The 17,560-nt window shown below is 35.6% G+C and overlaps 1 protein-coding gene across 6 annotated transcripts in view; it reads left to right on the plus strand.

The window, feature by feature from the left end:
• The window catches only part of LOC150082840 (solute carrier family 35 member H1), a 146,805-nt gene that overhangs the window by 86,017 nt on the left and 43,228 nt on the right, over positions 1 to 17,560 (plus strand). For all 6 annotated transcript variants that reach the window (XM_090376857.1, XM_090376858.1, XM_090376859.1 and 3 more), the window contains exons 8-9: positions 885 to 1,060; positions 9,996 to 10,125. In XM_090376857.1, coding sequence (XP_090232983.1) covers positions 885 to 1,060; positions 9,996 to 10,125 — 306 coding nt within the window. The remainder of the gene's footprint in view (positions 1 to 884; positions 1,061 to 9,995; positions 10,126 to 17,560) is intronic.

Raw genomic sequence — 17,560 nt, forward strand, 5'->3', positions numbered from 1 at the left:
TCAAATATACAAATTTTGGAACATCTTAAAATGAAGCAACAATTCGGACCATAAAGAAAAATGAACAAAAAATTTGAACTACTGTTGCTGCAGGATCTTTCATTTCTGCAAATATGATAGCTTGTTCCCGAACACTAATAATTGAGAAAATGAAAAAAAGCACTCAGTATTTTGATTGACAGATTTGAATATCACTATTTTTGATAAAAATTAAGTTTCCGATGGTTATAAAAAAAAGGGGGGGTGTATTTTTGTTAGCTTAACGTAGCTCCCCCTTTTTTGTACTAATTCTAGTCCCATATAACATGGTTTCACACTATGCGAGATTTTATAGGGACCTAACTACTGTGTTATACAAGGGTTACCCTATATATATATATATAATTTTTTTTTTAGGTAGTATATAGGCAATAAAAGTGATTGGAAGCTGCTATATCGATGTTATTTACAGATGACAATCTAAAAGTTCTAAAATATTCATTTAATAGTACATTTGTTTAATCAATTGTTACCTCAATCCAGTGCTTCATGTAAGAATCATGAAATTCATAAACTGAGTATCTGTCATTTATTCTCAGGGAGTTACTAATCTTGTTTGTGAAGAGCAGTTCAACAATTGTCAGTGTTGGAGTGCAGCAAAACCTTATGGCTGTGAGGTGAAATATCCAACCTGCAATCAGCTCTGTTGTGCTTCTTTGACACATGCCAATCTAAGAATTAAAAATATAGATTTTTGGGTGGTTTCTTGGATTTTTCTATTTTTCTAAACATACACAGAAAGTAGGTGGTGCTGAATTTGGGATGGGTGACTGTAATCACATGGTAGATTAAATACCTAGTTTTTAGTGGTGTAGATGTGACTAATTTTTATTCATGATTTTTAGGTATTCCAATTGCTACAAGTGAAAAAGTCTTCAGATATAAAGACATGGATGTAATTTTGCTCACTTCAGGTCGAATTTTGACAGGTGCTTTTCTTGCTTTCTTGATGGAATTGAGTGAATATCTTTTACTAACTTATACATCCAGCCTCACTTTGTCCATAACTGGCATAATTAAGGTAATTTTCATTTCTGTTATTTCTGTATGCATGTGTTGTGGCATGTGGAATGGGAGGAGTATTCTTTGAAGTTTTGTGATCTGCAGTGTAAATGATTTTTGATCCAATTTTTTAAATTCTCACCGATGAAAATTTTTTTTTTTTTTATAGAATGCATCATTACCACATACTCAAATTGGAAAATGGTATAGGATAGCAGATGGGAGGTTATGAATGATGATCATACAGAGAAAATATCAGCATTTGTTCAAGAGGTGATCTCTGAAAAAGATCATCATAAGCATTCAAAAATGTGTAGAAAACAATGATAACATCATCACCCACCCCTGCCATTTGGGAAGGATACAGTATTTTTGAATACAGGAGGCATTTTCAAATGTGGGTGAAGCTTTTTTAATAGCAGTTCAATTTAAAATGGCTTTAGAATTGGAATTCTCTGGTAGTACAAGCATACATTGCTTTGTTCAAGATGCTCTTGATGTCCATGCTTTTGTTACATTCAGTTGTTATATGAACAGACACTGCCAGATTACCAAGATGAATCGATGTTTTTGCCATCTTTACAAGAATGTCAACTTTTGCTGCAAAAATCTGCATTTTCATATGAGATAATATTTTGTATTTCCTATTAAGTTGGCAAGTATAAATTCATAATTCGTAATACACTGAAGCTGTAATCAACCAAAATTAAACTCAGGATATCTTCTTACACCTTCATTGGCCTATTTCTGTTTTGGTGGGAAGTGGATGGATCCTTGTAGGTATCATAGCACTTATTCTCATTGTTCTTCCATACTGTATGGAGAATACCTGAGTCTTAATCCATCAAGAGTGTAATGGGGAAATCCACAAACTATGAATTCTTACCTGAAACCTTCCATCTGATTAACAATCACCTGTATGAATTCTGTTAGCATCAGTCCACTGGTGATAGCTTACGTTACTCCCTAAACAAATTCCATGGAAAAGTTTGGAGAAACTCAAGTTTGGCATAATAGTCTTCTAAGCAAGCTTCCATTTTGTGGTGTACCTTCTGAATTTTACAGTTGGATAGCCAGTTTTCTTTGTGGCTGCTCACTGTGTATTTGTAGATAGCCTTCTGTCTTCTAACTTCTCAACTAATGCTGAAGGTCCTAAAAGGTTCTTCTCTTTTACCCACTCTTTTTCTCCTATGTATCAATGACACTCTTTCCCTGAATGGCACGGGAATCCTCTCCATAGTTTTGCTGATGATAGTACACCACATTCTACTTTCCAGTTCTGCACAAACACAATTTCTTGAATATCCACCAGCATTTCCTTAAATGCTAATCTGGTAATGCTCCAGTAGACAGAAGGAAACTTAGTTAACTTCATTCTTTTTAAAAATGAAGTCCTGCCTTACATCTCTCAAAAACGTCTGTGTTGTTAAAGATTAACATGGAAGCAACAGATGCTGCGTCCATGTTAATCTTTAACAACACAGACTTATAGAAAAGAACCCACTGCAAGCAGTTCTTACAATGCATATTGTAAGAATTGCTTGCAATGGGTTCTGGAGCATAAAAATTAAATGCTTGCAGATGGGGAAAAAGGGATTTGGTTGTCCAACAAATCCCACTTTCATTTGCAACATGCTGTTAGTAATCCCAAAAATTTACTTTGCATGGGGTGTCTCTAACTTCTAACTTTTCTCGGAATGAGCATATTAGAAAATTGCTTCCTTGGCATAAAAAACTAGGCTTCTCTCTTTCATTCTTGGTATTATTTTTCTTCTAAACAGCTCTTGATCTTGTACAAATATCACAGATTCACTTTGCTTTAGAAATTTTTTTTCCACTTCTGGAGTAATGTTCCCCAGAACATTCCTTAAACTCCTGACTGCATTCTTGTGGATCGAGTGCAGTCAGGTTAATTCCCCATTTCAAATGTACTTCACTCACTGTCACTGAGCCAATAAGGTTCTGCTGTAGGCCTTTTCTACAGTTTTAGCATCTTAATTTATCTCTTTTTGTTCTTTGAAACAACCTTTCTTCTTACATATTTCTTAAATTACAATCTAGAAAATTTACATCCAACAGAACAAATATCTTACCTTCAACCCATATATGGTATGGGTTGAAGTACCTTTCACATTTGGGCTAACCGTTAAAAAAAAAAAAAAAAAACCATAACGGTCAAAATGGTAGGATGTTCATAAACAGCAGTGACAAAAGTGCATAGGGAGCATCTAAAAAAATAATTAGTCAGTGCACAGTGTATCCATAAAACAGTGAAAAGAGAGAAAGAGGATTGCCAGGATTGTGTATTCTGATAGATACCACCATGAGGAAAATAACTGCCCAGCAGCAGCAGTAATTCGTGTATGTGATGCATATTGTAAAGGTTCTGGAGCATCAAAATTAAATGCTTGCAGATGAGGAAAAAGGGATTGGGTTTTCTAACAAATCCCACTTCCATTTGCAACATGCTGTTGTTACGGAATGTCATTAAATATTAAGTTCAATTAACAAGTTTGTGAGACAGTAAGGAATTTCCATGATTTTAATCTTTGGTTGGGTATGGCTGCAATACAAAACCATGCCTCCATGTACAAGCACAATATTACATGTTGTAGTGGGAAAAAAGTGTAATGGTCTGGGAGAATGTTTTTCTGGAAGTCCATGGTCCCTTGATTTGTGCAGACCTGGTATAGTCCATTATGTTAACTGTAAACATCTCAGATAATGTTTACTTCCAGCATAATAATGCACCATGTCACCTTGCTTATATCATATCAGACTGGTTTGAGGAACACAATGGGGACTTCTCCTTTATTCAGAGAAGTCCCAATCATTATAAGAAGCAAACAAAGGCAACATGCTTTAATCTGACATAGAAAATCCAAAGAGATTCCAAATGCTGTTATGGGAAAATACAGAACTATCCACATGCCTTTATAAATGAAAATGACCTGTTGTTTGAAGTCAATCATTGTAATTTTATGTTCAAAAGTAGTCAGATGACTAAAAAGGTAGTTTACTTGTTATTTGCTCTTGTGACAATAAATGTTTGTATTTTCTGAATCACGGCATCAAGAAAATGGAAAGTGTGTGATGAAAGTAAGGTTTTTGCATGGGGTTAAACTAGCAAATACTTCTGTATCAAAAATAAATCTGTCTGTCCTACCTGCTAAAAAAAATAGTTTCTGTTATGAAAGAAAATACAATATCATCAAGCATCTTTACAAGAATGAACATAAAGGCAAATTTTGTCTCACTTGTGAACTTTGGGAAGAAATAATCTGCAATTTGAAAAATATTTAATGCATTTAAAATAAATCAGTACATGTAAAGGCTGAAATAATTCCAAAAACAGGAAGGCCCCAAGGGACTCTGAATTTGTGAAACATTGTGTGTACTATTATAGTTAGGGAAGGACATTACGTGGTTGTAAAGATTATTACATAGTAATAAACTTAATTGTGTGTGTAGCTATGACTGAAGAAGTGTGTCCAAATAAGAAAAACTTTTAAAGACATAAGTCAGCCTCTCTGCCCAAACTTGTTCAAGTTTTATACAGATGAATAAGGGCAAAATATACTTGAACAGTTGAGAGCAAACTCATTTGATTATTATTCACTTGCAATAGATGAAAGTAATGATGTTGCAGATACTGTACAGTTGTTGATTCACACGTGAAATTGGTGCTACCTTTTATGGTTCACAAAGAACTATAAAAAGGTGGCAGCGGTACCAGTGAAGATTTGCACCTAGAAATAAAGGAAGTGGTTGCTCCTTTGGAACTGAGCTGGACAAAGTTGAAACTTATAACCTATGGTAGAAAAAACACAAGTGTCTCTAAGACTAATGCAGCAGTCAAGTCTGCAAGGAAACTATACAATAGATTGTCTGTAAAACTCTAATGACATTTCACCATACCATTCATCAGGCAGCACTATGTTATAAAATTCTGCCATTGAAAGTTATGAATATTGTTATTTCAACAGTGAACTTTGTTGAATGCAGCTGATTGATAAAACATTTCTACCATTTTCTGGAAGACATCAAAGCAGAGTATATGTTGTCTATTATTCAGCAGTGAGATGTTCGATTATGAGCACAGTCCTGAAAAGATTTTAAATTTGCAATATGAAATAAACATTTTCAAACAGAAAATGGTAAACTATCACTACATTTATCAGATGATAAATGAAACTTAGATCTCACTTTTCTAATCATATTGGTATTAATGACCTCCAAGCATGTGCTCATAACCATAAGTGTATTGTAGAAGTGTGTTTTAAGGCTGATTTGCATGTTGTGCAGGCTGAAAAACCTGGAATAACTCATTACTATTGCTATCACAGATAACTCATCAGTTATCTGTGATAGCAATAGTAATGGCTATATGGTGCAGGGAAGCCACAGGCTTTTGCAGCACTGGCCTGGAAAAAAAAAAAAAAAGTAGATAAGAAAATACAAATTATTTGCTTCCCTCACATAGGTAACTATCCAGTTGCCCTCTGAATTTATTCAAACCATCAGCATCAACTACCTCTGAAGGCAATCTGTTTCAGCAGTCTATGACTCACTGGCTAAAAGAAAACTTCCTACAATCTAGTGTAAACATCATCCCCTATAATTTGAATTTGTGCCACTGAGTTTGCAATTCTCTATAACAGTAGTGAAAATTTCGACTTTGTTCATTTTACTAACCCCTCTCAGAGCCTTATAAACCTCAATCAGGTGACATCTAGGGTGCCTGGTTGCAAGCTCTGCAGCCCACATATATGGAGTCTTTCTTCATATGGTTGCCCTTTTGCTGATCTCACCATGTAAGTTGCCTGTATTTGAAAAAGCTCATGTATTTTTCAGATTAAGTCTCCTTACTTGGACATGGCAATTGTAATGCTGCATTTGGAAAATGTGGTGTTACAATTGCCTTATACAGTGAGATTATGACTTCCTATCTCTACAGGATATTCTTTGATAAATCATTGAGAACACTATGGGCTTTCCTGGCCACCTGTTTATACTGCTCAGAAAACTTCATATTCACCTGTATTATAACCCCAGATCCCTTTCTTCCACCACTTTTTAATTCAATCTCACGAAGTGTAAGACCTTGCATTTTGCAGCATTAAAACTTAGCTGCCACTTTTCTGACTATTCTTGCAGCCTGTTCAAATCATCCTGAAGGACCGCTGCTTGGTACTGGTCATTAAATATTCTACCAATATTTATGTTGTCTGCAAATTTTGCATAAAGCCTTCTATCCCACCGTCAGTGTCATTTATAAAAATCAGAAACAACAGTGGTCCAAGAACCAATCGTTGGGGGACCTCACTTCTGACTTTATGCAATCCAAAGAATATCCATTAATTTCAACCTTCAGCCTTGCAGCCATCCAGCAGTCCACCTTAGAATTTTTCAAGTAATCCCAACATGTTCCATCTTATACAATAACCTCTCATGAGGGACTGAGTCAAGTGTCTTATTAAAATCCAAATAAACTATGTCGAAGTTGTTCCCTACATCCAGCTCATGAGTCATCTATAATTTTTAAATCACTAATTTCATATGACTCTGCCTCACTTGCACAGCCTCTTCTCAGCATGAAGGATCTTTCTTCAGTAAAGACAGATGCAAAGTAACTTGTTCAGTCATATGCAGCATTGGCCTCTCTAACCTTGTCTGTGGTCTAACCATGATGTCGCCATTCCATGGACTGCTTTTTACTTTCAGGGTCGAAATGGTGTATCCAGCTTTCATGCTGAGTGATTAGACAAGAGAAAGTCTTCCTCAACTCTTGTGATTTCTGTTGTCAATCAGCCTTCTGGAAACCAGTCAATAATTGGGGAATCCATCTTGCATTCAATTTCTGTAAATGGAGTTGGTCATGAAGGACTGTTTCAACAGAGCTCACACTAATCTTCACCTCCTGGGATAATTCACGCACAGATATCCAGTGATCTTCCATGATTAGCGGCTCCACTTTTCTGATCGTGCTGTCATCAATTGCTGAATGGGGACAACCTGGAATGGGCTCAGATTCTACCGATGTCTGACCACACCTAAACTGTCTATGCCAGTGCTTCACAATGCCATAGGATGGGGCTTCAGCCTTATATACAGCAGTCATCTCCTCGTGGATTTCTTTAGGAGATTTTCCCTTCAAGAACAGATACTGGATTACAGCTCTGGCTTCAACTTTGTCCATGATGCTGCTTCATCACACGTTCAACTCTGTAAGAGAAAAACAAATTAAGACACAGCTGAAATTTTACACCTTTAGTACAAAGATATGTATGATGCTACACACAAAATATCATGACTCTGCGATATGTGAAAGTAGGCAATTCTTTATTGAACCACCCTCGTACCTTGTTGGAATTGCCAAATCCCTCATATATGTATTCTGTGAGTTTCAAGCTGCCATGGAGGGCTACCACAAAAATGGTATCCCTTGTATTTCTTGTTGCTGTACATCTTTTCCATGATATTGCAAATTCAATATCATTGGAGAGGGGCATTTTTCAGAGGTGCTCAAGATTAGTAAGTCTTGATCTCATAGGGGCCCTATGCAAGTTCCCAGTTTGCATGTTATAGGAATGTTCCTGTGGTGAAATTTGAATGTAAAGTGCCCTGGAGATGATGGAGGAGTTCCTGATCAAATTGTTTAACCATCTCAGCAGCAAGTACTCATTCTTAAGAACTAGTTTAGCAACATTGCAGGGCTGCAGATCATATAATGGATGGTTAAAATAAGATTGTAAAATGCAACTCTGAGCATTTTGAGAAATTCAGTGAGCTTTCTGATGGGCATTACAGATGGCCACCATTGTTTTTGCTCTCAAAGCTCTTGATTCCAGGTAATCCTGAAGTGAGAATGCTTCTGAAGCTTTTCCACCAATTGCTATTAATAATAATAAAGATGTTAATTGTCTTCCTCTTTTGAAGAGCATGACCTTTGCTGACTCCCTTGGTTAAGCTCCAGGATAATGGATCTGAGAATTGAGGTGAGCTCCACTTGCTTTTAGTATTCTGAATGATTGTGTTGGCTGGCTGTTTGAAGGTTCAAAGATTCATAAACATTTTTAGTAGATCATCTACGTACATTAATAGATTGGAGTTGGTTGTCAAGAAGAGTTTTAGTGCAACTACACCTTGTGGGACTCCTCTGATGGTGGTGCTTTGATGTAAATGCCTTCCATGACATGGTGTCGGCCAAAGTGAAAATCTCATGTGCAGATTTTATATCCAGATATATCATGGCCAGCTGTAATTTATTTTTAATTGCTCTTTGTATCCATAGAAAAGTTTTCAGATTTATGATAGTTTTAATCTGCTTTATTAGAGTTGTGTGTAGGCAGAGCCACTTTGTGGCGTGAACCTGGTTGAAATAATATATATTAATTGCAGGACCTGCAATTAATATAGAAAATTTATATTATCCTATAATAATTTTTAAAATTAATTGCAGCTGGTTTTTAGATACTATTGTATAAGAATATACTCAACTGGAAATAATCATAACTATGAGTAACTTCAATTCTCAGGGTGCACCATTATGTTTTTTAAACTTTTATTAAAAAAAACATACTATTTCTAGTTGTATCTGTTATGTTGTTAAAATAAAGAATGATGCGGTATAGAACTAGAAATGTGTACATTACAATGTATACAATTAAATTTTTTTTTTTTTTTTTATTAAAAATAAATTTACCTGGTATCCAAAATGTGCCATGGGCCCTGCTCAACTAAAATTTTTATGCACTCATCTGAGGTTTTTAAGAATTGTACTGGAATATGAATGGGTAAGGTAGGCATTTTTCATATTTGATAGTTTCTCCATAAAGAACCATCAGCGTGTGTGTGTGTGTGTGTGTGTGTGTGTGTGTGTGTGTGTGTGTGTGTGTGTGTGTGTGTGTGTGTGTGTGTGTGTGTCAGGCTCATCCAAACCCTTTGATCATGCCTAAAACCAGCCTGGACTGTTGATAATACATTGCCAAAAATGAGTGGTTGGCAAGTTGTAGGATGAAGTGTTTTTTTAAAACTTTAAGCTGGTCACACGTGGACTGTGAGTAGGAAATGCTTTAAACATTAGAATTAAATTAAAATTTGTACGCTTCACCTGCATTGTTTCGATTATGGAGAGATTCTGCTCTCACTAAATATACAGTAATCCTATAGTACCTTTGGAATTTCTGATCTTTAGGATAAGCTTCACTCTGTATTCATTCAAGAGTGAGAGAGGTGGGGGAATCTGTCTCAAGTATTCTCTTAAAAATATGATGTATCAGATTAATTAAGTAAAGGTACAAATCTTTAATGCTAAACAGTGAAAAGCTGTTAGGTTCATCAGTTTTGTTGGAAAAGTTATCAGTAACCCTAGTGACATCTTCCTTTGATATCCAAGGTTGTGAATAGTTGAAACAGGCATTGGACAGCTTTCTTTTGTTGAAAGTATGATGTGCCATCAAAAGTGAGATCACTCCAGATCTGATAGGAATTCTCAGTAAAATTGATTTTGATCGATCAAACTCTTGCTCAAGTTTTGTTTATATTTATTCGGAATGTGCAAACCTCATGTTGCCTGTGATACGCTTGTTTTTTTTTTTTTAATATATATATTTTTTATTTTTAAGGAATTGGACTGTGCAAAGAGCAGAGCATATTTTTTCTCCTTCTGAGTAACTAATTCTTCTGTTTTGAGATGAAGTCTGTGCGACTCAGTATAGAACTACTTCTTTGATCTAGAGATGCAAATTAAGATAGATACATAACCAGAGTTTCTGAAAAGTTTTATTCAGTTTTCTGTAGAAAAGTTTGAATAGAAATTTTCTATTGAAAATTTTTGTTCAGAGATGTTTTTATGGTTCTTTTCTATGCAAATTTTATACCACATAATAGTTACTTTTTCTTTCGAAATTGTCCTTACTTTAAAATGAAACTTCTGTACATTTTTCTTTTAGGAAATATGCACCTTGTACCTTGCAGTGAGCTATAATGGTGATCAGATGACTAAATTAAATATTGTGGGACTAGTCTTGTGCCTTCTAGGAATTGCCATTCATGTGATATTAAAAACTTTGCACTCTCAGGGTAAGTGTGAATGTCACCATCGAACCTTTTAAAATAAATGATAACTGTATATTTGTCTCATTTTTAATATTAGCATATACCCGCCAGGTGGAATGAAGTGGGAAATGCCTGGTTACAACTTTTTGAAGGGGGTATAAATAATTATTAAAGATAAATGTAAGTTTTCAAAATGATATTAAATCCATAAATAGTTTTTCATTTTATAACTTCTAAGATTTCATTATTGACAATTGAAAATAATTGTCTAGCAAAGCTTAAATTAATTTACAATTCACACAGAAATTTTGTAGTAATCTATCTATAAGCTATTGTACATTGATAAAAACAGCTAGGTGAAAAAATTAAATTATTATTACAATAATTTATATTCAAAGACAAAATCTAAATGAGCTATAGCCATCCCTGTGAAAATCTCATTATGAAAACCTGTTTCTCCTCCACTAATTGTTTTCATTGTGGCACTAGAATCCTCTGCATTATAACAGGCTAAGCTCAAACTGAAGACCTGGCTGAGCTTCATTGATGGTGTCCTTGTCCTTAGCTAGTAACTCTAGATTTACAATACTTTTTTTTTTTTTTAATATCCATTCTCCTGCGTATTTTTCTAACATAATTTTTCTTTGTCTTTTTCACAACAAAACAGTTAAAACTATGGCTTTGCTATTAAATTTGGAATTATTAAAAGGATTTGCAAATTCCTGCTTTAAATTTCATTATTCATCTCTAGCTAACAGATTGGATGTCAACTGCTAGCCTGTACTACATAAAATATGTGGAACATGTGAAATGAAATGTTACCCTCTGTATTAGATATAATGAGAATTTTTTTATTTGAAAACATCTTTTGCACCTAACAATGCAATGTAACAGAAATGTGAGATGGATGTGTATTGTTGTGGTCAAATATTTGACCACAACAATGCACATTGCAGTCATATTTCCTACAGTAGCAACTGCAGGAAGCATGATTGTGACATCATGCTAAGGAAGTATGACTTCACAAAAGAACCATTATTATGGTTCTTTAGCAGCATGTCATACTATTTTACAAATGGATTTTGTTAACCTCTTCCAAGCCAAGGATGTTTTCACGTTACACATCTTTTGTGCATACAGGATACACATACAATTTTTTGTGTGTGGTATGAATGAAACTAAATTTAACAGTGTTGCCTAAATTAGATTCCAAAGAAATGTGATAGTGTGTATGTGTGTGTTTAAAAGAAGACATTACAAAGATTTTCCACGTACTATAAAATTGGGAAAGGAAAGTAAAATTAGGAAATAGTGGAAAACACGATATAATTAGACATATGAAAACAAATAGGCACAGGAACTATATGACGTACATAGAATGAAATGTGAAAATGTCAAATTTCAAAACAAAGATGGTGGTATCCATTGGTGAAATATTACAGCTTCATTTTTGAAAAAGTGTTTCTAAAAAAAAGTCGTAACAACACCTTTTAGTCTTGAAAAGGAGACTTAAAGTAGCTTTGAAATGTTGACCTATAATTGTACTTGGATTATTTAGTTTTAAGAATTTGCTTAGGTGATTCTGTACAATTTCATTAAACAGAACATTAATTGTAACATACATGAGTTTGTACGTTGGTTTCACAGTCTTTAGAATTCAATAATTATTTTTAAAAATTTGTTATTATTGACCAACAAAAGTGTATCAGTGAGAGGTAGCTACTATTGGCTACACAATACTTCTTCAAAAAGCACTCAAAAACTTTGGCTTGCAATAGTTTTTAAGTGTATTTGTGTGTATATATATATATATATATATATATATATATATATATATATATATATATATATATATATATATAATGTAGTTTTAATGCAGTATTGTTAGCTTCGGGTAGTCTGTTTTCGTTTCACATGTATTGTTCTGCGAGACTCATGAATATGGTATTGATTCTGAAGATATACATATATACAAGGTGTAGCAATAAAGTTCTTGGACTGGTGCAATAAAAAGAACACAAAGTGAAAGAGCTCAAAAATTATTTTATTTTTATTCGAAGTAATCACCACTTGACTGAATGCACTTATTACATTGTTCTAAAAGTTTTTGAAAAGAGTCAGTGACATCATTCAAAGTGATTATGTTCAGTTTGGCAGTTATGATTTTCTTTATGTCCTCAACATCCTGAAATCTTTCCTTTGAGGGCAGCTTTCATCTTGGGAAAGAAATAGTCCACTGATGCTAGATTGGGAGAGTAGAGTAGATGATGAATTGTACAATGCATGCCATGTTTCATCAGAAATGTCTTCACAACAAGTGTGGAATGGGCAGGAGCATTGTTGTGCAACAAGAACCAGCTACCTTTCTCTCAAAATTGCAGCCTAACCTAGGAAATGCATTTCAATAGTCTTAGAAGCACCTGTACAAAGAATGCAGCATTGACTCCCTCCCCTTGAGTTTACAAATTCCTTGTGAGTCGCACCCTGTTTGTCGAAAAACATGATGAGTATCATCTTGATCCTAGACTTCTGTAAATTCAACTTTTTGAACCTTGACTATGATTTTGAAGTCTACTGCATGCTTTGGCACTTCGTCTCTCGGTCATACTGAAACACCCAACACTCGCCTTCTGTGACAATGCAGTAAAGGAAATTAGGATTGTCTCAGCAAGTCTGGATGGAGTCTTTGCATGATGACACACTTCATTGCTTCACTCCTCCATGAGGCTGTGCAGCATGAATTTTGCACAGATCTTCCTTATTCATATCCAACTCATCAGCCATCATTCTGAAGGTCAAAGGCTGATCTCTTGCCACAATTTCCTGAACTTTTGAAACTTTCCTCATTTTGAGAGATTGATAAATGTCCACTTCTTGGGTCATCGCAAATATCCTCGTACCCATCTTTGAACCATTTATGCCATTTAAACACGCTGTTATGACAGAAAGTTTCTTCACCATAAGCAGTTTTTAACATTCAATACGTTTCTGTTGCAGATTTTCCAGTTTTGAAACTCTGTCCTTATTCTTATTTTGAGAGATTGACGAATGCCCACTTCTTGGGTCACAACATTTGATACATTTCTGTTGCAGATTTTCCCAATTTAAAGCAAAATTTGATATTCATTTTTTGCTCCATTGGAAAATCACAACATGGAACATTAATTCTACTAACAAAACTGCTTGTTACTTGCAACCTGTTAGCCTACTTTGCAATCTCTGTACCGTCGTCTGTTGGAGGAAGGTTTAACTACAGCATACCACTTCCATTTATTTTCAAACTCATCAAACATGACAGCAACAGCACCAGTCTGTAAATGTTATTGTCACACCTTGTATAGAGAGAAAGACAAAAAAAAAATATACAAGATAAGAGGAATAAATATTACACAGTTGAAATTAAACTGAACAGCTAAGTTTAGAGATTGTAAACTCTATAGCTTTATTAAGCATTCTACACACACAGTGGCTAAAGAAATATGAACCTTTCTATTAAGACAGTCACAGACAGAAGAAATGCAAGTAGGTGCAAAAGAAAACTGTGACATGGGGTAATGATATTTTGCCTCATTGAGTATAAAAACTGCAGAGGCTGTTTGACTGCAGTAATCTGAATCGATAATGGGGGAATAAACTTTGAAAAAGGTCTTCTTGTCATGTGTGCACGTTTAGCAGGAGCCACAATTCAAGAAATGAAAGACATAACTGGTTTCTCAAAATCATCCATCTCAAAGATTTTAATGACTGGAAAACAAGCAGTTCTACATCTTAAAGGTGTAAATGTGGCAGAAAAACAATACTTAAAGAGCAAAGCTATCGTAGTGTGCAGAAAATAACATCTGAATTCAAACAAGCCCAGAACTGCCCTATTTTAACCCATACCATGTGCAGGAAATTGAAGAAATTCAGTATGGCAGCCACCCTTCTATTTGGAGTCCTCTTTTTTCAGAAAAAAGCAGAAGATCCACTTGCTGTGGTGCCAAGAATGTCGTAATTGGATAGTGGAACAGTCAGAGAAAGTCATGGTCGGGCGAATCATGATACACTTTGTTTTGCACTGATGGTAGACAGAGAGTGCAGCAATAACCTCACAAAGCGATTGACTCTGCTTGTCTTGTTAAGACAACCCAAGTGGTGGTGGTATCATGGTATGAGGAATGTTTTGTTGGCACGTACTAGATCCATTAATAACAGTGGAAGGCCAAACAACATCCAGGGAGTACCTGAATTTTGTATGAGATCTACTGCATCCTGCAATGTTACACTTCTATCCCAAAGGTGACGGCCACCTTTATGGATGACACTGCAACAGTACGTCATGCCAGAATTGTGAGAATGGTTTGGAGAAAATGACATGGATTTCCACCATCTTCCTTGGGCCCCCACATTCACTTGATCTCAATGCTTTGGCACAGCTACATGTTTTTTTGCTGGAAGAATGGTTACAATTAGGCCAAAATGCACTGAAAACACCTTATAGAATCCATACTGCACCACACACTTGCTGTTATTCAAGACAAAGGCAGCCTGATTTGATACTAAATAAAGGTTTATTATTTTTTTTGACCAGTGTGTGTATACAGTTAGTCTTAGTAATTAATTGGTAAGTGAATAACTATGTTTACTTTTGCTTCTATTAATCACAAAAAAAAAAAAAATGGAGCATGCCTAAAATGTAACTTACTGCATACATTAATTAACTTTTTTTATTAAAAAGAAACCACTGTAAATGTGAAGATGGTATTTTGCACTTGAGTCCATATATTACTGACAAAAAACAAAATATATGTATATTATAGGTATACCAAGAAATGGCATTGCTTATAAGAGCTTAAATGCTTTGGCTGCACTGGAGCTCCAACAACTACTTAATTTATAATTTTTTTATTTTATTGCTCCATTACTAGTTCAGCAGTAACTTGTAACAGTACAAAATAGTGCTGTTAACTATGGTTAAAACTGCATCCAGTGTCTTGAATGCATGTTGCCTCTGATTATAATAGTAATTTGTCAGTATGAGATAAAATGTAGTCTTCACCAGGTGACCAAATGAACTCACAGTGAATAGCTTACTGATCCCATATAAACTTAATAAACGTTTTTTTGTAAAATCCCAAACATGAAAGGAATTAAGACATAGTACTTAATAACATACATGCATTGAAGGTGGGAAGACAGAAGATACTTGTTAACACTAGACCTGGCCTTTTGTAGACTTATTTTCAAGGGTTGTGTGAAGGAAGGTTGTTTTAGTGAAGTGCTGAGTTAGACATAGTGTATAGTGTTTATTGTCAAGCAGTACCAGAGATAGTGTATCTTTTGGTGTTTCGCAGGGGAGACAGTGAAGGTAGGCAGGAACAGTTGATGATGATGGTAAGGAAGGTGGATGTCAGGGAGGATAGAGGGGCATCCCTGTGAAAAGAACTCATCCTCCACACGGGGGTGCTGTCGAGAACAAAGTTTTGTAGTGGTAGAGTCCATTAGGTGAAACATTTGGCTGGGGAGGTGGGTGAAAAGATATGAGATTGGTTGAGGGCAAAGTCATAGATAGGGCAAGGGTGCCTTGTGTGGGGGGGATATTACACTGTGGATGCACAGTGACTGTATAAGGTCCCACATCGATCAGACCAGCTGGAGTCAGTGTCAGCAGTTCCCATGCCAGAGGGATGGCATTGGCATGGTGGGAGGGGAGAACTCCTAATAGGTTGCCCCCACTGCAGCCAATTTGTGGGGGCCTGTTAGAACACACACACTCCACATATATGACCCATCTATACACCTGTCATACATACATATACACAAGTACACTTTTTTTTTTTTTTTTTTTTACTTGTTTAGAAGCAGAGTGAATAATAGGACAACTCTCACACACATTTGTCATCTTGCATTCATCATCATTCAGCCAGACAGAATGCAGGTGCCATCTAAACATGGCAACTGTCAGACAACCACATTATTTTTTTATTATTATTATTTTTATGTACTATTCACAAACATTCACTCGGTCACCGCATAGTTTACACAGGCCTGACATTCACTCGCATATATACAACTGAACCTGCAGGTATAACTTTGTTTTATTTACTTTTTATACATATTCAGGGTACAGCAATCTACATATATAGGACATTCACATCCAGCCATCATTTTCACTCACTTATCCTACTCGGTATAGTACCTGAATAGGGCTATACACTTAACACTTTTTTTTTTTTTTCCCCTTGCAGTTGAGCAGAAACATTTCTCACTCAGAACTTGAATAGAGATACACATAAGATGATAATAATATTTATAATTATTTATTGACTTACACACATGTATACACAGTCACACACAAAAGCAAACATTCAGTTTCATACACTATACTTTCTCACACACATATAATCACAGATAGATAATCAATCACCCTTTCATATAATGCATGTATACTTAGACTATCACAGATATTAATTTTTCTTCAAATAGGCCTCTGGGATTGGGAATGTTCACGTTCATGACTGCAATGATACTCAACACCAATCATTATAAACTTTTATTGAAATGAAATAAAATAAAATAATAATAATAAGATAAAATAGGTAAAATGAATAGTATAATTAAGCTGGATAAAACTGATAAAATAAGATACTGTCTGTACAATAAAATATATACAATGAAATAAAACAATGTAGATCACAGGATAAAAGCGATAAAACACCAAAGCTTTCAGAGGCATCTGCCTCCGTTATCAACAGTAAAGCTTAATGTACGATGTGTCCTTAAATATCAGCAGGCTCACGGTTCACAGCATGTGTTCCCACAGGAGCATGAGCAGTACTCTCCATATGCGCACTGGAACCGGAAATGGCTCGGAAGTGTGCCAGGTGGAACCGTTCATCCCATACAAGAACCACAGCTTCAAAGAGGGGATGAATGCAGACCCACCTGTTTCTATTAATATTATTATGCTCATAGGAGCAAATTCGCAAGCTCTCAAGCCACTTGCAGTCCCAAAAGCTGTGTAACCAGTTGACGATAACAGCTTTGTCAGGAGAGAGTTGATGGTTCTTCTCCCAAAAATGTTCCACCACAGCAGACCTCCCATAATCACAGTCTTTATCGCATTGATATGATTCTCCCACAAGATATTTAAACCGATGCTTTGTTTCACCAACATAACATTCCCCACAACTTGAGCATTTTATTTTGTATACGACCCCACTTACCCATTCCACAAGTATGTGGTCCTTAACATTTGACATAACTGTGTGCAACCTCTGCCCTGGCAGCTGCACACAGCATGTCTGGCAATCATGCAACACCCGAGTTATACACTCAGTTAAGCCCGGATAGTAGGGAATGTATGCGGTGGCAATGGGTGTAAATGACTCTCTACGTCCGTGCCCCTCTTCTCGGATACATTTATCTATGAACCTCTGGGGGTAGCCACATTTCCTGAGATCTGCTGCAACATGTTCAA

This window comes from Mastigoproctus giganteus, chromosome 7, assembly GCF_048544385.1.
Source record: "Mastigoproctus giganteus isolate SK-2022 chromosome 7, ASM4854438v1, whole genome shotgun sequence".
NCBI lineage: Eukaryota > Metazoa > Arthropoda > Arachnida > Uropygi > Thelyphonidae > Mastigoproctus > Mastigoproctus giganteus.